The 23,172-nt window shown below is 38.2% G+C and overlaps 1 protein-coding gene across 4 annotated transcripts in view; it reads left to right on the plus strand.

The window, feature by feature from the left end:
* CUNH3orf20 (chromosome unknown C3orf20 homolog) overlaps positions 1 to 23,172 on the plus strand; it is a 62,145-nt gene that overhangs the window by 19,635 nt on the left and 19,338 nt on the right. For 3 of the 4 annotated variants that reach the window (XM_039364553.1, XM_039364554.1, XM_039364556.1), the window contains 5 exons: positions 289 to 420; positions 2,495 to 2,615; positions 5,695 to 5,899; positions 9,452 to 9,764; positions 11,403 to 11,510. In XM_039364553.1, the coding sequence (XP_039220487.1) occupies positions 289 to 420; positions 2,495 to 2,615; positions 5,695 to 5,899; positions 9,452 to 9,764; positions 11,403 to 11,510 (879 nt within the window). The remainder of the gene's footprint in view (positions 1 to 288; positions 421 to 2,494; positions 2,616 to 5,694; positions 5,900 to 9,451; positions 9,765 to 11,402; positions 11,511 to 23,172) is intronic. The other variant, XM_039364555.1, reaches the window with a different exon arrangement.

Below are 23,172 nucleotides of genomic sequence, written 5' to 3' on the forward strand. Positions count from 1 at the left end.
ATCAACCTTGTGAACTCTCATGTTTCCTCTTTCCTCTATGTATTCAAAATGGACAGTGATTAATACTGTGTGTGTGTATGTATGTATGTGTATGTATGTATGTATATATATATATATGGGTGTAACAGATTGTGTTTGCTATGGATGCATATACATGTGTCTGTTTTGGCCTATGTGCACCTTTGCTAGTCCAGTTAAGAAGACTGTCAGACATGAAAGCAATGAGAAAATGTCATTCTCTGTGAATCTGCCCCATGACTCTGATTTATCTTTTTTTAAATTTCTTAGATAAATGAACAGTTAAAATTAAAGGTTCTTAGCCAAAATTCCATGACAATTACTTTTGCGACCTTGAATGAAAGTATTACCTTATCTTTGATAAGACCTGGATGTCTGCAAGGATGCAAGGGTGATAAACAGGTATCCATCATCTAATGAAAGCACCCCCAGTGTTTTGTTTTGTTTTGTTTAAATTGGAAGGCTGATTTTCATTGCCACCATAAAGAAATTTGTCTATATGCAGTAACTTTAATTGAAACTCAGGAGAATTTGTGCCTGCCCATGTTGTGTCTTCAGTGACCCATTAGGAGAGAGATGGCGTGATATAGTTGGAAAAGCATTGAAGTAACATTAGGAAAAATTTAGTTCAAGTTCACTCTCAGTTATGAAATTCCCTGGGGGAATTTAGGCCAGATAGTATTTCTCAGTCAACCTACCTCACAGGATGGATTTGTAGGAAAGCGGGGGAGGAATGAGTACTCTGTATATCATATCGAGCTTTTGAAACAAAGAGGGCACTAATGCTGACAAATAACAAAAAAGCACAGTTCAGTATCATGATTAGGTTATTCCTGTCTTCTAAATGCTTAAATAAAACACTTATTGCATTACAGTTACCATACCCTTCTAACCTTATACCCAGTTTAAATTCTGCAATAAAAGCAATAGACAAACTATACCTCATTCTATCTTTTTTCCCTTCACCCCCTACAGCCCCCCCCACACAATGTACACCGCACTTGGCTCTTTTCAAATTACTTCCCTGGAGTTCCATTGACCTTTGCAAGAACCCCCCAGGAACTTTGCTGAAACCGGCAATAAGGACAACTTTCTTTCCAGAAGGAAATTGTTCGGTTCCTTCCTCCAAAATGTTTATACTGTGGATGCACTTTTGTGGAAAGACAGTCTTTGCATTAAAATGTTTTATGACTCCACTGGTTGCCTTCACAGGGCGGCTGAATGACATATTTATCAGCCACATGGTATTAATTGGCCCATTCTGTAGATTAAGAAGTCATTGTTGCTTGTCACTTCCTTCTCCATCCCTTATATATATATATATCCCCCACCTAGACATGCAAACAGACACACTGCAAAACATAAATTGCTTTTGTTAAGGAGAAACAAAGAAAAACTATTGGTTCAAGCACTAAGAAAATGAAAAATGTTTTGAAAATGAAATACATACCTATGTAATGTATATACTCATGCAAGTGGTCCCATGTCGTATCTGGCAATTTCGATCACTTCAGCCGCACTTTCAAACCAGTTCAGGAACACTCTGAAAATGGGGATTCGGCATGATTGGCACTTTCAAAAGATTTATATGCTCACGTGGTGGAGGGAAAAGCATTTTGAATATCTGTGCTTTAAAAATATGCTTTTGTATGTGAAATGTGTAAAGATGAGTTCCAATAGCTCATTCCATTTTTTTCATTCTTGTTATTTTCAAATCCTCTCCCTTGTTCTTTGCTAAAAAAAAAAATAGAGTGAAAGAAATAGAGTGTGGAATGTTTATTTTGAAGATGATGAGAGACTTTTCTCCTTGAAAACTGGTCTTGACTCTGCAAACATGTATAGCCTTCAGTTGAGGGAAAGTGCTGCTATCAAAAAAGCTACTATCAAAGAAGAGAATGTTCCTATACTAGACAGCTTGTAGATAAAGCATACAGTTTGTATACATTTTTTTAAAGAATCTAAATAAAGATGATTTTTTTTAACCCAATAAGGAGGATTTTTGCTCAGTGTAACAGCTGCATAAGAGTTCTTTTGTTATTGTTTGTCACAGACCTACTGCACAAAATAGGCAAGGCCCTTTTATGCTTCTTCTAGCACAGAATTATTTATTTTTCTCCAGCATCAGGAATTACAGAGATAACTTCAGATCTATATGGAAAGTAAATTGAGTCTTTTAACGATCAGTTAATAGTATTACTGGCCACTCTCTATCATGCCATGTCTCAGAATGAGCAGAATGACTATGAGATTTCAGTTCTGGTAACATTCGCTATTATAACTTTTCTCTTTTTTTCTTTCTTTTTTTTTGGGCTGAGTCTTACCTCGTATGATGTCCTAGCTAAGAAAAAATGGATGCAATCCAGTCCTTGGTCTAAAAAGTCACTGAATTCTGCTAAATGATGGCTGTTAAGATTTCCAGATGTTATAATGCAGCATTTTTAAAAATCATTTTCATCTCCCTTTTTCCTTTCCAAAGTTGACTTTAAAAAACATTGAAGCTGATGAGAAAGAACATTGGAGAAGATGCCTTGTCGACATTAAGAGGCGGTTTGAGAAAACTGTAAAACAATTTATAAACAGTGTTTTGATGATTTCAGGTATTGTCAGTTTGCTGAGTTTATGAAATTCACATTGCTTTATTAATTAACGCGTATAGTCATGTGCCCTCTCATGCAGGTATATATGCTCTCTTTCATAATAACACCGAGTGGTGATTAAAATTAAATTTGAAATGAAGTGAATAATGGTACAAATATGACATCTTAAATTTCAGATTTTCAGAAATGATGAAATGACACAGATAAATGTTGTGAAGAAATATGACCCGTGGTCAGATTCTGTGTTCCAAACTGTTCATCCAAAGTAACACTGGGAACTACTGAATCGATTCCTTTTGGGTTTTGTGTTTGAATTGTTCATATAACATTTGTAGTTGTTGCTACATCAAGTAAGAATGGCTACAAAAGTAGATATTTTTTCTCCCATGGAGGCTTGGGTTCGAATCCCACTTCTGACACCAAGCTTATATGCGTGGGGTATTGATGCAAATGAATAAGATTCATAGACAGAAACAGGTGCAGAAACGTAATGAGTTGGAAGAAGAGATTAAATTAAAAGAAAAAGTCTTAATTTCGAATCCTACAGATGAGAAGATTAAGGAATCTATAAAACTGCTTAAATCGCAATTTAATATGTTAATGGCAGATCAGACTGCAACTAACCTATTGTATATGAAACAGAACACATTTTGTAATGCTAATAAGCCAGGGAGATGGTTGGCTTATCAATTGCGACAGAAACAGAAGTTGAGAATTATAGACAAAATAAATTATAAAGGTAAATTGGTATTTCAGAAGGAATTGATTAAGAAATCTTTTTTAGATTATTATAAAAAATTATATATGGGTAGGAAAGTACAGGCTTTAGATATAGATAAATATTTACAAGATGCTCATTTTCCTAAATTAACAGAAGATCAGAAACAAGAAATTAATGGATTGATTACTATAGAGGAAATTGTGAAAGCAATCAAAGAATTAAAGTTAGGTAAAGCACCTGGTACTGATGGATTGACATCAATTTATTATAAGACTTTGATAGATGAGTTGATAGAACCTCTAAGGGAACTTTTTAATAATATATTACAGGGTTTAGAGACCCCCTTGTCTTGGGGCAGAGCTTTTATATCTTTGATCCCAAAAGAAGACCAAGATCTTACGTTACCAAAGAATTATAGACCTATATCTCTTTTGAATGTGATGATAAAGAGATTACTTCAATGTTAAATTTAATTACTGAGGTTGTTAATAGGGCAATATTGGAAGAAGGAATTTTTGCCTACTTTGCAAGAATGGTTTTTTAAAGTATCTTATCTAGCGGAAATGGCAAAAATTTCGGCTTTCTTGAAAGATCAATCGCAAGAGAAGTATCTCTTGGTGTGGAAAAGATGGATAAATTTTATACAATATAAGTATGATATAAGAAAATACCATCTAGCTTTTGAATAATTTATATTTAAAGTTTAAGATATTTATGTAGAAGTGTAATTATTATCATTTTTTATTTTTTTATTTTTTTAATTTTATTTTCTTTTCTGTTTTTTATATATAATGGAGTTAAAGTATGTCATAATCTGTTTATTGAGTGTAATGATATTGGTTTAAGGTTTATTTGGGTTTAAAAAATTTTTCTTTTAAGTTCTAGTTAAGCCTGTATTCAGCTCTGGGAAGAATGGGGGAGGGTTTTGGGGAGGGTTGGGAGGGATTGGGGAAAGGGTTTTTATTGTAAAATTTTAAAAACTTTTAATAAAAAAAGTAGATATTTTTGTAGTCCTCCTCCTTCAGCTGGAAAAGTCTTCTAAACATTAATTGTAGGACAGTCCCTAGCTTTGACACAGAATATAAACAGGCAATATAATAAAGGAAAGAAGAAAGGAATATGAGATGAGATATTAGTGTTCTTTTTCATATGGATGATAGATAATCTACATCTGTAGCTTCTTTATCTAAGGGACAAGCTAGATTTCATCTTGCTATGATATTTTCTTGAGAGATAGGAGGCATCTTTCTGGTAAGAACAGTGGAAGTCTTGCTATGTAATTGTTATAACTTAGATAATAAGACAGTTGTAGGCATATTTACCTAGAAATAATGTTAGTCGTGGAAAGTTAGAAATGCCTTATATAAGGTACATTCAGGACTTTGGATGCAGAGGCAAAAGTGTCTTGAGTGTACACATGACGGTGAACCTGCCTACAACTCTTTAAACCACCTCCCAGATTATCCCAGAAAAAGATCATTGTTTTAAAGGAGTTTGCAAACTTTTGGTATATGACCATCCTTTGTAATCCAAAGCATCCTTTGCTACTTGGGCAAGGACTACAGTTCAATGTTAGAGCATAGGTTGACATACAAATAGTCTAAAAATCATTCTTTAGCATTTCTTGGTATGACTCAAAAGGTCCTGAAGCTATTACTTCTCAATGTAGACCAATATTTATTAGGTGTCCCTTATATCAGTGGTCCCAACCTTTCTGGGTCCATGGCGATGACAGTGGGGGGGAGGGGAGGGAATGGTTTTGTGCAAGCAAAATAATCCCATGCATGAGCAAATGAAGTTTCACATGCTCACTGCCGCTTGCACAGCCCAATTCCAACAGGCCACAGACCGGTACCAGTCCATGGACCAAGGCTTGGAGATACCTGCCTTATATGATTGAAATCCAAATTGTATAATCTACATCCACTATGGTCACATGGAGGGCATCAGTTTAATAAGAGCTGTTGTATATAGCACTAGTCTAGAGAGTGACTTTACTCTTATACATATGTTAGATAGATATGTGTAACCCTTTATATATAGGTACATATTGGGGAGACATTTATATAACATTAGCTTCTCTGTGTTCAGATAGCTGGGAAAATATGGTATTTATCTATTTGCCCAGATGAGTTTGGATTGGAGTAAGCACAACCAAATACCTGAGAAGGACTTTTAAAAGAACAGTCTTTTTAACTAATAAAATTCAAAGGATTATTTACTTTTACTATCTTCTATACTGCCTTGTATATCTGTAAAATGTAATTGATCATTATTGCTACAATTGTTATTTTAACATTGTTATTATCTTTTAAAATATAATCTTTATAATTTGCCCAATAACCTGTTGATTGGCAGGAATATGCTGCATAGGCTATCCGCCTGAGTTTCGTACAAAGCCTGTGAAGTGTAGAACAGCTGAGTCGCCAGTACAGACCTTGGATCGAAAGCTAAGAGAAGAAACTGTGGCTTCATTTTCAAAAACAAAAGAGAAAAGAATTGTCAGGCCAATAAGCTTACTCAGTTACCAGCCAATTAAGAGAAAATTTAGGCCCGCCTCACGGTAATTGAGACAAACTTTTGGAGGAGGGAATTCTCTGAAAAGCAAGATTAAATAGGTGGGATAACAATATGCTCCTTCTAAAATAGAAACACTGGAGTTAGTCATAAAAGGCTAATTGTGAATGGCAGAAACTGAAGAATGTCGGCTTTAATGTCCATCAGAGGGTGAAGAGGGCCAAATGATGCAAGAAGCATCATGATGTTCCATCCCTTTTGTACCTGGTTCTTGATGTGGCAGGCAGGTACAAAGGGGGCCAAGCTTGTGCTGCAATGGTGTGATGCTGCTTTTGTCACATTGACAAAAGTGCTGAATCCTGCAGATGTTACTGCAGATATCCCAGATGTATCTTCTGGACTTCTAGTGCTTTTCATGTTCCTCAGAAGATATACCAACAGTGACCGTATTTGCTTACTTTGGACCTCTGGCTTGCTGCTTTATTTATTTCTGCATGTAACTTGCACTGATTATGTGCCATCAAGTTGGTGTTGAATTTTAGAAACCACATAGATAGTTTTTCTGCAAGAAGATCTGTCATCTAGCTGATCCTTCAGACTTTCCAATAGTGCACCCATTGTCACTGTAGTTGAGTCGATCCTTGCTGCTGATCTTCCTCTTCATTTCTTTCTACTTTTCCTAAGTGACATTACTTGGAAAACATTCTGAGCAAGTTGGCAGAGAGAGACAGCAGAATGAGCCATATATATTTTGCTTTACTCAAGTTACACATATTGGTATTAGTGTTACTGAATTGCAAAATGATGGTGAGATGCTGAGGGACAGATGTGTCATTTCCATATCACCTGCATGGTGTTCTCTAAGTCACCCTGCTGCTGTGTAGTGTAGTGGAAAATGCTATCTACTCACTGACATTGAAGAAATATTCCAGTTCTGATCTGATCTGGTCTGATCTGATGTTATGGGAAAGGAATATCTTTTTATCCTTTGAAGCAACAATTGAGAGCAGCAACATACCTTGGAATGGTCTTAAGCTTGTGATGTATAAGCAGACAACTTCAAAAGAGGATAAGAACTCCAAATCAGATAGATCAAATCATTGACAATCAAAAGAAATTAAGAACACTAGTGTAGAATTTTATAGACTGTTTCAGGAATATACAGCTTGTAGACTTAGGGCCACATACAACCCTTGGGCTTTACTGCAAGGCGTTAATTTAGATTGATCTGTCTTTTCTCTGGCAGCTTCTCACATTGAGTTAAAAATGGGAAGACAGAAAAGAAAATGTCCAGAAAAATAAAAAGTGGCTCCATTCAGTTTGGCTCTGGAGTCATTGTTCATTGGCAAGCAGCCTCATACAAATTACCCCTAAGAGACTGTAACTCTCAGGGCAAAAAAGCTTTTTGAAAAAAATGTATTAAGTGGCTGGAATAGGTAATAGGCAGAGATGTGACTTAAGAAAAGAGTGGATAAGAGTGAATCTGTTGTGGGTGTTGTTGTCTTCTGGGTTTCAGTGAACCTGTTCACTAATGGCACCCTAGTTACAGGCAGTGGTGGGATTCAGCCAGTTTGCACTACTTCGGCAGAACAGTAGCTAATTTTTTGTTGCCCAGGCCCAGAATGGACTTCCGGAAGTGGCATCCACACAGAGAACCAGTTGCTCATATTTTTGAATCCCACCACTGGTTACAGGGCATTTTCTCCCAAAGATGCCTCATTTAACTTTTACTACCCTTTTGTTAGCCCAAAAGCTGCCTGACAGTTCTAAGATACTGCATTAATGCTGTGCATTTTCGTTTATATGTATATGTGTCTTTCAGTATACACATCAGATTTGCTTTTTAGCTATGACTATTTTTGTAATCACTGTGGTGGTACGATTGAAGGGCAATATGTTTTATGCTACACTTTATATCAAATATCCTCTGGATGGTTAAAATAATTTAATACTATAAAAATAAACCAATAGTGGAAACTTAAACATAATAGGATCTATCTATTACCTATCTCTGGTAATTATCACTATAAAATTTGACTTGGACTAGTGAGTGGTAAAACCATTTTTATATCCAATCATTTTATAACTGCTTGGAGTCTATATTAGATTCAAAAAAGTAATAAGGCTAGTATATAAAATATGACCAATACAAGCACTGATAAAAGTAAAGCATTTTTTTTAAAAAAAAACCCTTCTAAAATAGCTTAATATTAAAAAAATCAGGTAAAAGAGAAGCTTTGTCTGATATCGATTCTCTGGGCAGAATATTTCAAAGACATTAGTCTAGATAAGGCTTTGCCTGTCAGACATTGCTGCACTCATTCAATATGAGCATCAGTGTAAAATATCCAGAGTTATTGTAGGGGGAAAAATTACTTCAAATGACACAAACCCAACCATTTAGGACTTGAAACATTAATACCAGCATTTTGAATTTAGAATGGAAACAGATTGGCAGTGAGTTCATATATAAAATATTGGTTGAATATGCTCATATCATACTCAATAGTCCTAGCTATTTAATAAATTGAAATTTGATTCTGATAGAAATTTGATTGTCTAAGTTTTGACCATTGATATATTTTGGTTTATTTTCAAAGGTAACCCTCCATTATAATACAGATAGTCCTCAACTTACTACCATAATTGATCCTGGAATTATGGTCTATAAGTCATGCTAGTCATTAAGGAAGTCACCACATGACCATGCCCAATTTTATGCCTTATTCTGTAGCAGTCGCTAAGTGAATTTATTATTAAGGAATCCACTGTCTCTAATGGGAATTTTTTTTTTTTTTTTTGCAGAAACTGGAAGTAAACTCTGGTTTCCAACAAAAAACACTGGAAATTGTGGTCACATGACTGGAAGGTGCTGCAAATGACTGTAAATGCAGGCAGATTGCTGAGCACCCAAAATGTGATCATGTGACCATGGGGCATGGGGGTGGGGCTGGCCACCAGAACCTTGAATCTGGATCATAAATATCCTTAGGGAAGTCTGTCATAATTCTGAGTAGTCATAAGTCAAGGACCACCTGTACTCCAAATGAACTCACCAAAACAATCTTTGTAGCAAAGCTAGCCTTCTGCAGGCTTTTTGTCAAATGGCAGGACTCTTTCTCCTGATTATTTCCCCTCATTTTTTCCCTAATTATTAAGCTAGAACAAATGTACAAGTTCTGTCTTTTCTATATAAGCTTCAAGGTCCCCTTCTTTTGTTATAATTTCCCCTTGACTATGTAGTGTTGTACAATCCAACCTAACTATTACAGATAATCATTGTAAAGAAAAGCCCGGAAGAGGTAACAAGAAAGGTAGATATCTTAATGCTAGTAGTGGGAGTGCTAACTTGAAGTTAAAAAGTCAGGGTCCAAGTAAATTTTGAATAGAGTCTAGGTATCATTTGCTTTTCATTTACTGTGTTCCAGATGTACATCTAACTCAGATGAATACACTTTGAATCCAGAATTCAAAGTGTACTGAAAATTGTACACAGCACCAACATTGACACTTTCCAGAGCTTCTGTGTTTCACGCTTTATCTATTTAATTTTCCATTTCTTTTTTCTCATTCTTTTCTTTCCAACTTCTTCACACAGAGCCAAAGAAGAGATCCCAAATGTAAGCCCTGCCCTTGAGCCGTGGGCAATTTCTCCTACGGATTGTCCAATTGTACTGCGCAAAGTTTTGACCAAAACCAATGATGGTTTAGGTTGCAAATGTGTAGTAAAAATCCCATTAATTACAGACTTGGAATTTGAAAAGTTTATCACTGCCCCAAGAAATCCCAAACAAGTCATTGTGATATGTGTGTTGTCACCACAAAAACATTCGTACTCGCCTTTCTTTGAGTGGTCTGTCGAACAGTTGTATATAAGGATGCAGCACGGCCGTCCCTCACCTTGTGTTCAGGTAAACTAAATGTTGATGCTTTATACATGGATTTTCCCAAAGCAAATTCATTCTTCTTAGCTAGGTAATCGCTGTTTCTATTTTATTGAGCTGAAGTAGTAATGTAAGAGCAGTATGCCAATAAGGGAGTTCACTGACCACAGAATTTGGCTCAGGCTATTATTTTGTGATTCAGAAAAGAATTAGAAGCGGCCTATTTATTTTTTTAATCAAATGTATATGATTTGTGCTATTTAAACCTGGGGCATGAGCCTGAAGCAAGAGTCATTCATTAGTAGGGAATTTTGTTTTCTATTAACTCCTGTCAGATGGATAGTGGGAGGAGGAAAAAGATTCAGAAATAAAATAAATTTGATAAAGAAGTCTCTCCAGTTTGAATTACAGTGGTTTCAACCTGGACTGAGGACATGTGTGTGTACAATAAAGTAAAAAAAAAAAAATAAGTGAAAGGATTAGCTGTTTACTACATACACAGTATAAGCCAGATCCTAAAAATAATCCTCAACAGCCATGACAGAAATTATCTTGGAATAAATGTCCATAATATTGCATTGTAAATTATGAAAGATAACTAAATCACAGAATTTTATTTTATTTCCATAATTTATTCACAAAAAATCTGATTAGCTGTCAGATTATGAAAAAGAGAATATACACCCCTCAGCTAAATTCATTTTCTCATCTGTTTTTTTCCCAGAAAACAAATTGGTGAGATTTGTTGTAAATTATATATTATAAATATCTGTTACCATTGTTAATTAAAGTAGAATTGCCTTAGCGGATCAAAGCAAGAATCATCTGCTCCACATTTTTTTTTACAGTGGCCATTTTGCTGACTTTTGTTTGAACTCAGAATCTTGGGATTTATATTTGTTCTGAATATCAAAGTTTAATTTAGTTGTTATGATCATTAAATAGTTATAGATGTCTCCCTAGAGAATTTTACCACCCTCTTAAAATACATTAACATAACAAAAAGATTATGTTTTAAGGGCAGATGAGATAACTATCTCCAGTTATTCTTTATGTTTATTTCAGACATCTGACCTGAGCTTCTGTTTTTTTAGAGGAAAAAGTGATGGGCTATCTGGGATTTTAACTGTATGCATGTTTCGGATTTTAGTTTTTGGGTTCTTTTTTCCATAGCTTTACCTTTTGAACTGGCAATCAATTTTAGCTACCATCTTAATTTCTCACGTAGGAGTACAGAGGAAAAAAAGGATTAGGTATCCATAACAGAAAAATAGTGGGGCTCTGAAGTGAGTTTCTATACTATCTTTGTCTTCTTGTGAGACTTTTCGGTCTGGCTGGAATATGCAACCTGCAAATGAAAGCTACATGCAGACATTGGTATATCATATGGACTTTGGTTTGACAAACCATCCACTTCCACCAATTTTGGGTTCTGCCCATGCACACAGCCAGAATGTGGCTCTGATAACTTTTGATTGAGGTGATGCAGACAGAAAAATAAATCTCCCACCTATGGTCAGAAAGAGCTTTAGCAATATTGAATTCACCCTATCTGCACAGTGAAGTATTGTTTCTCCATTTGATTTCTAGTATGTAAAAAATGTTTATGAGACAAGTGCACAGGACATTTCCATAAAATGATAGAATAATTTACTGCTTTTCCAGAGCAAACATGATCCCTACCGTTTCCTGAAATATGATCTAGAAAATCCACTGAACCAAACACCTCCTCTTCTGGTACAGAAACATGGTGTCGTTCCTGGAATGGTGGTGGCAAGTATCTGATGGCTTTCTCGCAATGCCTATTGACCTCTTCATTTCATTGACCCTGCAGAAATTATTTCCTCATAATAGACTGAGGCAATTTTCCATAACCTGGTACTTTAAAATCCACAAATGCATGTGCTGATCAGAAGATATGAGTGTTGAGAGTCCAAAACATTGAGAAAGTATTATGCATTCTGCTAATGGATTTGGTTGGGGAAAAGGTTTACTTATCCACAAAATATCTGCGACTCAAGTTGCCTAGTAAGAAGTTGGGACCGAAGTATTGAGGTCCCTTCCCCATCGTAAGAATCATAAACCCAGTTACGGTGGAGTTATAGCTTCCCAGACTCTTAGGAAAAGTCCACCCTGTGTTCCATTGTAGTCTACTGAAACCCTTTCGGGGCTCTACCTTACAACCTCCCCCTAAGAAGGCACCTGGCCCTCTGGTGGTAGCTGGACAGCCCCATTATGAAGTGAAGCATATTCTTGATTCTAGACTTTTCAAGGGAAACTTACAGTACTTAATGCAGTGGAAAGGCTATCCACTATCCGAAACCATTTGGGTAAAATTTAGTGATGTAAAAGCTAACAGGCTCATTAATAAATTCTATGATAATAAACTACCCTAATAAACTGAGAGGCAACCCCTAACCTATGATTTTGTTTGAATTGCAGGATTTATCCTTTTTGTAGAGGGGAGGCAGATGTCAAAGCTGTAAACATTGGATGTTCCCGCTCTGACAACTGATGAAAATTGCAGCCATTTTCTCTTTTTGCTTTTAACATGCTTTTTCTTCTATTTAGACATTAGGTGCAGAAGGGGGGTTGGGATGAATGCTGAGCTCAGCTAGCTGTAATAATAAACACTGCTTTGTGGGAACCCAAGGACGAATTGATAATGTTTTGGTGGGCTGAGGAGCTGGGGAAAAAGCCCACATTTCAGGCTAATTGGAGAATGTGATTTATGACTGCTTGTTGGGGGTGGGAGTTGCAATTTGTTACTTTGTATCCAGGGGAAGGGAAATTAGTTTTGGGTTCAACTATGTAATGCTGATACTTTGTTTCCTGAATAAAATGTTCTTTAAGGAAGAATTCTTGCCTTGAAGTTCTTTTGATGGGTTTCATTATTGGAACTATGACAGTAGACGGGTAAAAAGCCGACGACGGTCCTTGCGATGAGCCAATTAACTTGAGGAACCCCTCCAAAACCTGATCGTAAATATTTGCTGCGAGCAAGCTCCACATGGAGTCAGGAAGGGCATTTGTCCTTAAACGCTCAGCTCCATCTGGTCACCCCAACTCTACCCCATAAAAGCATTAGAGAGTTGTATAAAAGGGGAGTTTGCCAATCTTTTGGCTCCCCGACGATCCAGGGAGCGTGATCCTTGAGAGGCTCCTGCCTGCAAGTCAGTTTCAGATGCTTTCAAAGAACTTGCCTTTGGCAGGGTTGCCTCAAGGTGTTTGGAGTCTCCACTGGGCAGGGTCCACTCCAATGACCAGATCGGATCTTGCATCTTTGGTCTTGTCCCCAGCAGCCATGGCCGGGATGCTGGTTACAGGTGCTTCGTCCTTCTCTATGCTGAAATCTTCCCCGAGTTTTTATCAGCCTATCCCTCAACATAGGGAAGCTGACTGGAGCTCAGGACTCCAAGGTGGTTAGAAAGGTAGTTTTTGGGTTAATGTCATGGTTCCGATAGATGAAACCCATCAAAAGAAGTTCAAGGCAAAATTCTTCCTCAAAGAACATTTTATCCAGGAAACAAAGTATCAGCACTACATAGTTGAACCCCAAAACTAAATTCCCTTCCCCCAAATATAAAGTAACAAAGTGCAATTCCCACCTCCAGTATGCTGTCAAAAATCTCATTCTCCAATTAGCCTAAAATGCAGGCTTTCTCCCCGGCGTCTCAGCCCACCAAAACATTATCAGTTCATCTCTGGGTTTCCACAAAGCAGCATTATAATTATGGCTAGCTGATCTTGAGCATTTAGCCCAACTTCCTCCCCCCCACACACCTAATTTCTAAATACAAGAAAAAGCATGCTAAAAGCAAAGAGAAAATGGCTGCATTTTCATCAGTTGTCAGAGCGGGAACATCCAATGTTTACAGTGTTGACATCGTGACAGAAACAGCCAAAGAAATGTCTTTAACTTAAAACTCTGCTTCCCAGACTCAGATCTTTGTCCCCTCCCCGTAGCTTGAATCAACCAGGTGAGCAACGATTAAGTTTACAGGTGGCAGAGATGGCTTCAGACCTGTCCACTCTTGAGAGCCACAGCCTCAAGTTAACAAGGATCCAGATTGCAGCTCAGAGCAAACACGAGTCATATTAATATGCTTAATTGACCTACCTTCTGGCCAAGCTTTTGCTAACAGAGTCTGGGCTTAGCTAAGTTGTGTTTCTGACTGTTATATCGCAGATGCAATAAGGGTGTAAAAATAGTTTCACTTTATTGTTCTTATTACTACCATAGAGGCTTAAAGCAACATGTATCACCTTGACTGCTTTCTTAACTGCTAGCAGCATCGTTTCTGTTTCCTTCTTCTGGAATGTTTTTTTAAGACTTCCCAGTCAAATTTTCAGAGGTTTTCTGATATTCTATCAGGCAAATACTAATCAGGCTCAATCCTGGTTCAGCTCTTGCAAGTTCAGTCAGGATCTGCTCCCTGTTGCTAAGGCAGACACTAATTGCATTCCTGACCATATTCTGCACATCTTTTGTTATAAAGAAAACACATGAAGAATCCTAGATAACTTTGGGAACAAAGGGTGGGTGAGTATGAAGAAATTTTCCTTTTTTTATTTTACTCCCAAGCCTCAACAAAACATTTCTGATTAACATTTAGAGAAGTCATGTTTTTGTGATTAAAATTAAATTTAAAAAAATATTTCATATAGTGGTACATTTGCATTGTTGTTCAGTACTCGGTCTCATTGATTCAACAAGATTTGTTAATTAACCAGGTTTATAATAATATTTGCACATAAATTGTGAAAGATTTGATTGTTTTAATTTCCTTTTTAAAAAAATACTTAATTCTTAGTCTCTTTCTGATTTATCTATGAAATTAACATCCTGATCTCAGGATGACAGAAAAATGGAAGCGTCAAGAGAAGGTCTTCTTCATATATGTATAAATGCAGCAAGTCAATGTCCTATTCATTGCCCCAGATCTCATGCCATGTGCCAAAATCACACAACTGTGTTAAATAATAGAGGGTTCTAGTTATGCCTGGAGTACATTAAATTTATTTTAGGGTCTTTTGGCACATACTGTAAATGGAGACATTCATTGTTCAAGTTCATTAACAGAGGCGCCTACTCAGATAAAGCAGAGACTTCTAATAAACACAGAGTCTTTTTGTGTTCTAGTATTGTTTTTTTTATTGCTTGTGAATCCCTCAGTCTGGAAGAGTAATACCTTGGGTAGATATATTCATCATTTCTAAGGATTCTCTGCTGTACAAGCAGCATTTCAGCATATCAGAAGTTATTGGGTATCACTCCTACTTAGTATTGAAATGCTATGAGGAAAATACAGCTAATATTTATGAAAATGAGGAAAGGGTTTGTGTTCCTTGAAAGAACTGTTACTTGTTTTAGCCAAACAAACAAACAAACAAACAAAAAAACACCAAAAAAACCCCACCCTCATACCTATTTGGAAAGAAACTAATAGATCAAGTTATGAAATGTGAGGATGGATTTCTCTTTCAAAATTAAATATTACAAGGATTATCTTAAAAATAACATCTGGATCTATGAATTTTTAATCGGCTCCTTTTTTAAATCCACATTTATCCAGTTTACCATATGGAAGTTTAATGTGTAAATTTCTCTAACACTTATGATTTCCTATATACTTTTTAGTAGCTTAACTTTTTAATACATAATTTAACACGTTTTTTATATCTTTATTATGTTCTCTGGCAGGTTAATCTCAACAGTCTAACACAGTGGTGGCGAACCTATGGCATGCGTGCCAGAGACGGCACTCAGAGCCTCTCTGTGGGCATGCGTGCCATGCCCCAGAGATGGCAACCATCCCTCTTCAACCAGCCACCCACTAACTTGCTGAGCTCCCATGTGGCCGGATGCATCCCAGCATGACTGGTTTCCCTTCCCCTCGCCTCATCCCTTCCGGCCTCGCATGCTTTCCTTTTCCCGGGCACGACCCATTGCATCGCCTCCTCAGCTGTCGGCTGGCCATCCAACTCAAAGGTGGCTTCTCTGAATTGCTGGTGGTGGCTGTGGAGCCCCAGAGTGTGCCGATCAAGGGGCTGGTAGGCTGTGACTGTTGACAGACACTGTCGGCCCCCATGTGCTCACTGGCCTCTGTGTGCAGGGGCTGACAATGTCAGGGAGCAGCCGTCCTGGCCCCTGCCTTGCCTTGCGACAATGGCACCCCACACTGCCTCACCTTGCCTCACCTCACCACGCAGGATGAGCCTCCTGCCCACTGCCCCACCTGCCAGAGACCCCCTGGATATCCCCCAACCCTGCCTGGCCCCCACAGATGTCCCTCCCCACGAGCAACATTGAGGTGACCACGTCCACCTTGGCCATACCCACCCAGTTTGCCATGACCACCACAGCCATGCCCACCCAGTGGGCCACGCCTACCTGGTACCAGGCGATAAATAAGTGGGTTTTGGGTTGCAGTTTGGGCACTCGGTCTCCAAAAGGTTTGCCATCACTAGTCTAACATAAGACAAAATAGAACTGATAAATCTGAACTTTACCCAGTTCGATTCAAAATATTGCACATAACCATTGCTAATGGTTATAATTAGCATTAATGGGAAAAATTCACTTCAAAAACTTCCTGAGCATATCACAGACTTAAATTTGTCCATTCTTCATGAAAGAATAGCAAAAGCAGTTACTGATAATGTCTTTATGCATAGATTAGGTACGCAATTGCCAACCGTAGTACACAGCAACAGATTTATTATGGCAGAGAGAGACTATTTCTGTTCACTATATATCAATAGGCATACTAGCAAGCTAGCCAGCTTATGAAAGGTTGCCTTGCTGGCTCTAGCAGGACTTTAACATTAGAGAATAATAAATCATTCTGCTGAAAACTACACAAGCATCCTATAAGGTGATCAAAATAATGATTCAGTGTCTGGTTTGAGAGCAAAACTACTGCACAAAGGGATTTTCAAATGATCTTGAACAGAGCAGAGTTAGCTGCAAATGCAAGGTTCATCAGTGCTGATTTTGCAAAAGTCAAGACATCTGTTCCTTGATCTTCACCAATGATTGCTTGTTCAGCCATGGAAATACATGGTCTTCTGTCCAGACTGCTGGAATAGCCTACTAGCAAGCAATAGCAATTATTCAAAATTAGAAGAACAACTCAGCTTTCTACAGTGGACAATATTAACTAACAGCTTACATGGAAATAACTTCTAGGACAGTGGTTCTCAACCTTTTTAATGCCGCGATCCCAACTGGTTGTAAGTCGAGAACTACCCAACGGATCGTAAGTCGAGGACTACCCAACCGGTTGTAAGTCGAGGACTTTCCCTGCCCGGGAGCACTGCGCATGCGTGGTGCCGCCCCCTGTGCCAGCCAAGGTGTAGCTGGCAAGCGGCAGAGATGGTGCAAGCCGACCACTGGCTGGGCCACCAGCTGGCCCAGCCCAAGGGAGGTAAGGCACCCGCCGGGCCCCACGCACGCCAGCAACCCTCCCTGCGCCCGCAGGCCTCCGACCTCCCACCCCTGGCCCTCTTTTACTTACATTTTAGTAGTTGCTCAGCAGGGAGGGGTGGAAACTTCCAGACAGCTCACCTTCGCTGCAGACAACTTGCAGCACCGTTTGCAGAATGGGACTTTTGGTGGGCTCAGCAGGGCAGAGACAGCCTGGACAATTCCTATTGGCTTTTGAAAGCCAATAGAATTAGACTCTATTCCCCTTGAGGAAAAGGGGAAAAAATGGCAGACTGCATTGTTTGGCGACCCCCGTGAAATGGTCGCTTGACCCCAAATGGGGTCCCGACCCACAGGTTGAGACCCACTGTTCTAGGAGATGCTCCTAGTTAAAACTACTTTGGATTGAAAATTTAAAGTGCTTTCCCATGAACTAAAATGTAGTTATTTATTATTTAAGCACACAGAGATACATGCATATCATAAATCCTAAAGGTTTCCTTCTGCTAATGTCATAAAAATCCTTGATACCAAACAATATTAAACCCAAATTATATTAAATTCTTTTAACAAATAGGTTACAAAGTTACAACCTGCTTATACAAAATCAGAATTCCCAAGAATTTAAATTTGGAGATATATTTTCAGTAATAAAGAGTTTGATAAATATGCCAATTCCCAAAACACAGTTAAGTTGCTTCCTTGTGTCATTTACCCCTACACCTCTGACAATTCATAAAGCGACCCCAGCAATGTTGTTGGCATAGAAAAATCAATAAGATGAAAATATAATTTCCCTATGCGATAATCAAGCAGATCAGCTTCCCTTTTCTTCCTCTAAATGTCATCTCGAACTTTCAAGAGGGAATTCCAAACACATGAAGGTTGACTACAATAACTTTGATTATGTGTCATCGTGTCAGGTTCTACTGTTATGGATCACACAGATATATTTTCTCTAGGACAGTGGTGGCAAACCTATGGCAGGGGTGCCAGAGGTGGCACTCAGAGCCCTCTCTGTGGGCACGCGCACTGTTGCCCCAGTCCTAGGCCTTCAGCTGGGCTTTATAAAACCTTTTCACTTTTCCGCCACCGTGTGCAAAAAAAAAAAAAAAAGGTTCAATCAGTCAATTTCAACTTCTTGTGGGAAAAAAAAAAGATCTTGCAAAGTTGGAATTGATTGATTGAACTTTTTAGTCCCACCCAGTCTGCCGTTACCACTGCAGCCACACCCACCCAATGAGCCACACCTACCCAATTGACCACACCCAGCCAATGGGCCACACCCACCTGGCAACCAACGATGCATAAGTGGGTTTTCGGTTGCAGTTTGGGCACTCAGTCTCTAAAAGGTTTGCCATCACTGCTCTAGGATGATCTTTCTTCAACTTGGTCCTTCAGATCTTCTAACAGTGTAGCCATTATTGCCACTGAAATTGACTCCATCTATCTTATTGCTTGTTGTCCTCTTCTTTTTTGTCCTTCTATCTTTCTCAGATTTATAAATTTCTCCAGAGAGCTACTGTAGATCTTCACATACTTTCTTCAAAATATGATACTTTGAGCTTGGTCATATGTTCCTTGAGTAAGAATTCTAGAGTTATTTATTCTATTATATATTTGTTTCCTTGGGTATTCTTAGAAGTCTTATCCAACACCAATGCTCAAAAGCATTAATAATTTTTCTACCCTGCTTCTTCAAGTCCAGTTTTCACTTCTGTATAAGTGTCATGGGGAATATCACTATCTGCATGATTCTGATTTTTGTAGGTACGGTCACTTCCTGACATTTGAATATGTTTTCTAAGGCTTTCACTGCTATCTTATCAAGTGTTGCTCTATCTCATATTTCTTACTTGATGGTTCCTTTACTGTTTACAGTCAACTGTAAAAGGTAAACGCTATTCACCACTTTAATATTCTCATTGTCAATTCTAATGCTGGTTGCTGTATCTGTTTAGATTAGTTGGCCTTCTATATATTTAAATTTAGTCCCATTTTTTCCACTATACTCTTTAACTTTCATTACAGTGTTTGCCGACCATTTTCATTTCACAGCAGTGTTATCAGCATAGCACAGGTTATTGATTTTTCATCCTCAAGTGTTAAAACCACACTCATCTTCCAATCAAGCTTCTCTTAATATAAACTGAGCATAAAGGTTGAATAAATAAGGGAGAGTGTATACCCTTGTCTCATTCCTTTGCCCATCTGAGCCAGTCTGTTTTGCCATGTACCATGCAGACTGTGGTATCCTGGCCTGTTTATAGTCACCTTAGAGTGCTCCATTTTCCAAGATCTGTATAATTCAGGGGTCCCCAATCCCTGGGACACAGTCCACTATCAGGCCGTGACCTATTCAGAATTGGGCCAAGTGAGTGGCTGGCCAGAATGCTTGCATACACACATGCAGCTGTGGTGCGGCGGGCACTCGCACCAGCCTGTCACTCATGAAAGGGCTGCGTATGTGTGCACACCGGCCTGCCACTTGCACAAGGGCTGCATGTGTGCACTGGCCCTCTGCTCATGCAGCCCAGTCCCCTTCTCCCCCTCCCAAGCTGGGCAACCAAGCTGCAAAGCTTGGGGACCACTGGTATGGTTAGATTATCACTACAGCAAAAAACAAACAAAAACCAAAAAATACCTGCTTTAATTTTTTTTTGCATAACTCATGTAAATTCACAATTTACAATTAAATACTAAAGTCAAAGAAAATTTTTAAAAAATAAGAGACAGACAAGATAAACTCCATAGATGAAATATCTTCAGAATATGATATTGTTCAAAGAAATTGTTGTTGTTGTTGTTGTTAATTGCGAAGTCGTGTCCGACCCATCGCGACCCCATGGACAACGTTCCTCCAGGTCTTCCTGTCCTCTACCATCTTCTGGAGTCCATTTAAGTTCACACCTACTGCTTCAGTGACTCCATCCAGCCATCTCATTCTCTGTCAAAGAAATTAGTTTAACTATTGTACCAAGCCTCAATTTTATGGAAGAACTGAAGACTGATGAAACTCCATCACATTCTGAATGATATTGGGGTTTCACATTGATGGTGTTAACCAATTAGGTAATGAAACATCTGCAAACAAAAAGCAAGTTCAGAAAAGATAAAGAATTTTACAGTTCAACCCTGAGCTACAGATATTCTCTTCTATCCATTGAATTGCCATGCCACTGAGTTCACATTTAAGTAGTGTATTAATCAGAATGTCACTTTTTGACAAATGTTATTATTCCCACAATCTACTAAGAAAGTTGCTCTTTCAAAAATTGAGACAAAGTTTCTAATGGCAAGATTTAGTCTTGATAAATCTGCTCTAACTTCTAGTAATTATTACATTGTTTTCAATCATTTGTACAATGATTACTTTTTATCTGCTTTACAATTTCCTCAATTCACACTGGCTTGGATTATCTTAAAAAAAAATAGGGTAACTATCTGCCTTCCTCCCATCCTCTAGATTTTCAGCCCTTCTCCACGGTTTCTCAAGAATGTTGCCTACAATTTCATTCATTCAGGATGTTAGAATTCAATTTGTTTTATCCTGGAGTTCTGAATTCATTTCAAGAAATAGCTATTCCTTGACTATGACTAACAGCAATGAGAGTTGTAATCTGACAAATGCTGAAGGCACCTGCCTGGGGGAGGCTGGTTTTCACTAACCATTTACCCAACATTGAAGGATTGAAGCACAGAAGGATGCCAAATACAGGTCAGCCAGCATGCTGGCTAGGAGAATTATAGGAGCTGAAGTCCACACATCTTAGTGTTGCTGAATTTTACAAACAGTGCTTTAGAACGTTGAAGTCTACATCTGACAGTATCCATTGTGAAAAGGAAAATTAACTTGCTTCACTTGATTTTAATCATCTTACTTCTTTATCCCAGCAGATTAAAACTTTCCAGGGGCCTATTGATTATTAATAAATTGTAAAATCTTACTAGTAATAGGTGTGAAATCATTTCTTCAGAAATCTGTGGAAATTATAGAAATTACCTTTAGCGCTTTCAATACTGCCTGAACAAATGTAATTTTAATAACACTTTTTGAAAGGGATTGTAAAAAGGGTTGGCTTCACATCTCTTGCAGCTATTTGTCTTTAACATTTATATCTGCAGCCCACTAGAGGGAACTGCTGGCTCTCTGAAGAGGCAGAGTTGTGAGCAGTGAAAGCAATAAGTTATGAAGCAGCCAGGTTCTTTGGCTGTAAAATGCACTCTTTGTTCCTTGTGTGAAATCAACAAGGTGAGCAAGTGGTTGCCAGCCACCCATTTCCAATTAATGTCCTTACACTTCCCCCTTTCCCCTATAACCTCACCCATACAGTAATTTCTTTCTGCTCTCCCAAGTGTCTCCTACTTTTCTCTCCTTACTTATTACACCTACTTCTGTGGTCCTCCACCCTTTCCCCTTCACTTTATGCCTTCTACGCTCCACCTCATTATGATGATTCCAGTAGGTGTACCACCCTGTTTTATGCCTTCCTGGCCAATCGGCTTTTCTACTCTCTACTTTGTTCTGATTTTATGCCCACCCATTCTTTGAACTCCCCATTTACCTCACTAATCTACTCTTTCAATTGTATTTTCTGTTTTGTAGCACTGCATTTATTATATACATACTATGCAGAGAGTCAAGTGATAAAGTGAATGCACATGGATGTGGTAGTGGCTCTGTAATGACAGGCATACGTTATTCTGATTCTGCACAGGATAAGACACCCTGAAAGGTCTTTCTTGTACTCCGATATAACTCTTCCTTTCACCCAATCAGAATCATCTATAAGGGTTGTCCAGTGCCTCTTAGCTCATCAGTATTATTCTTTTTGCTGCCTTTTCAGTTAAAGGAGCCGGATGCCACTGTAATTTCTTTAGGATATATGTTTATTTATTAATGTAAAATGTTGCTCCACAGGGCAGGAAATTTCTCTTGACAAAGTGTCCCTCTGTACAGCTTGGATCTCTGCTCTCACTGGTATCACCATTGCAATTTTCCATAATACCTCAGACATTTGTTACAGCAGAGGCATCTTAGAAAATTACTGTGTCAGCTAGACACAGGTTCCCAATTCTGCTGGGGCAGAATTTCTTTTCAAAAAAGCCAGAGGACAGGACAGATATCAGCAACGGATCCTACTGAGTCCCAAATCTCAGCAATAGCCCAGGATATGAAGTATATTATTACAAGTGATAACAAGGATAGACAATATAGTAGAACAAAAAACATAGTGGTCAGGTGACAAGACAGACTGAACTCTCTATGGCAGGAGTAGGCAACTTTGGCTCTTTTATGACTTGTGGACTTCAACTCCCAGAATTTCTGAACCAGCATGACTGGCTCAGGAATTCTGGGAGTTGAAGTCCATGAGTCATAAAAAAGCCAAGGTTGTCTACTCCTGCTCTATGGTAATAAGAACTTCTAATGGGGTCCCATATTCTCTCTCTCTCTCTCTCTCTCTCTGTATTATAAATCCATGTAACACCCCTGGTTTTAAGGCATATGACTAAGATTTTAATTGAAAGACCAATCTTTTACAATAGGATATCTCTTTTCAAAGAATAGTTTCACATAGTTAGCATTAGGCCCGGTTGCTTGCAAACTAAGAATAGAGGTGATTCAAACATGTGGAGAGGCTGTTCTATATCAGCAACTGATCCTTGGTGTGGTACTGAAATATAAGCTTACAGTTGGGCTCTCTATTTGTTTATTAGCAGCACCTCACATCTTACATACAAAAGACATTGTATAATTTCACTAAATCACATAGCCTAGAGCTGATTTCTGAATAATCAGGATTAGGATTGGATTGATAAAATAAAACCAATGGCGCCTTTAACTAGCGAACTGAGCAGATCATTTTAAAATATAAAATATAAAGGTCAAATTTCTTTGTTGATGTAGATTTTATGAGATTTAAACTAGTATTAAAATACTCAGCATTAATAATATTAAATGATGTAAAGGAAGACTGTTTGTGGTGTGCACATATAGCTGTCAGA

Source organism: Crotalus tigris, unplaced genomic scaffold (assembly GCF_016545835.1).
Source record: "Crotalus tigris isolate CLP2741 ecotype Arizona unplaced genomic scaffold, ASM1654583v1 scf7180000019794.865796, whole genome shotgun sequence".
NCBI lineage: Eukaryota > Metazoa > Chordata > Lepidosauria > Squamata > Viperidae > Crotalus > Crotalus tigris.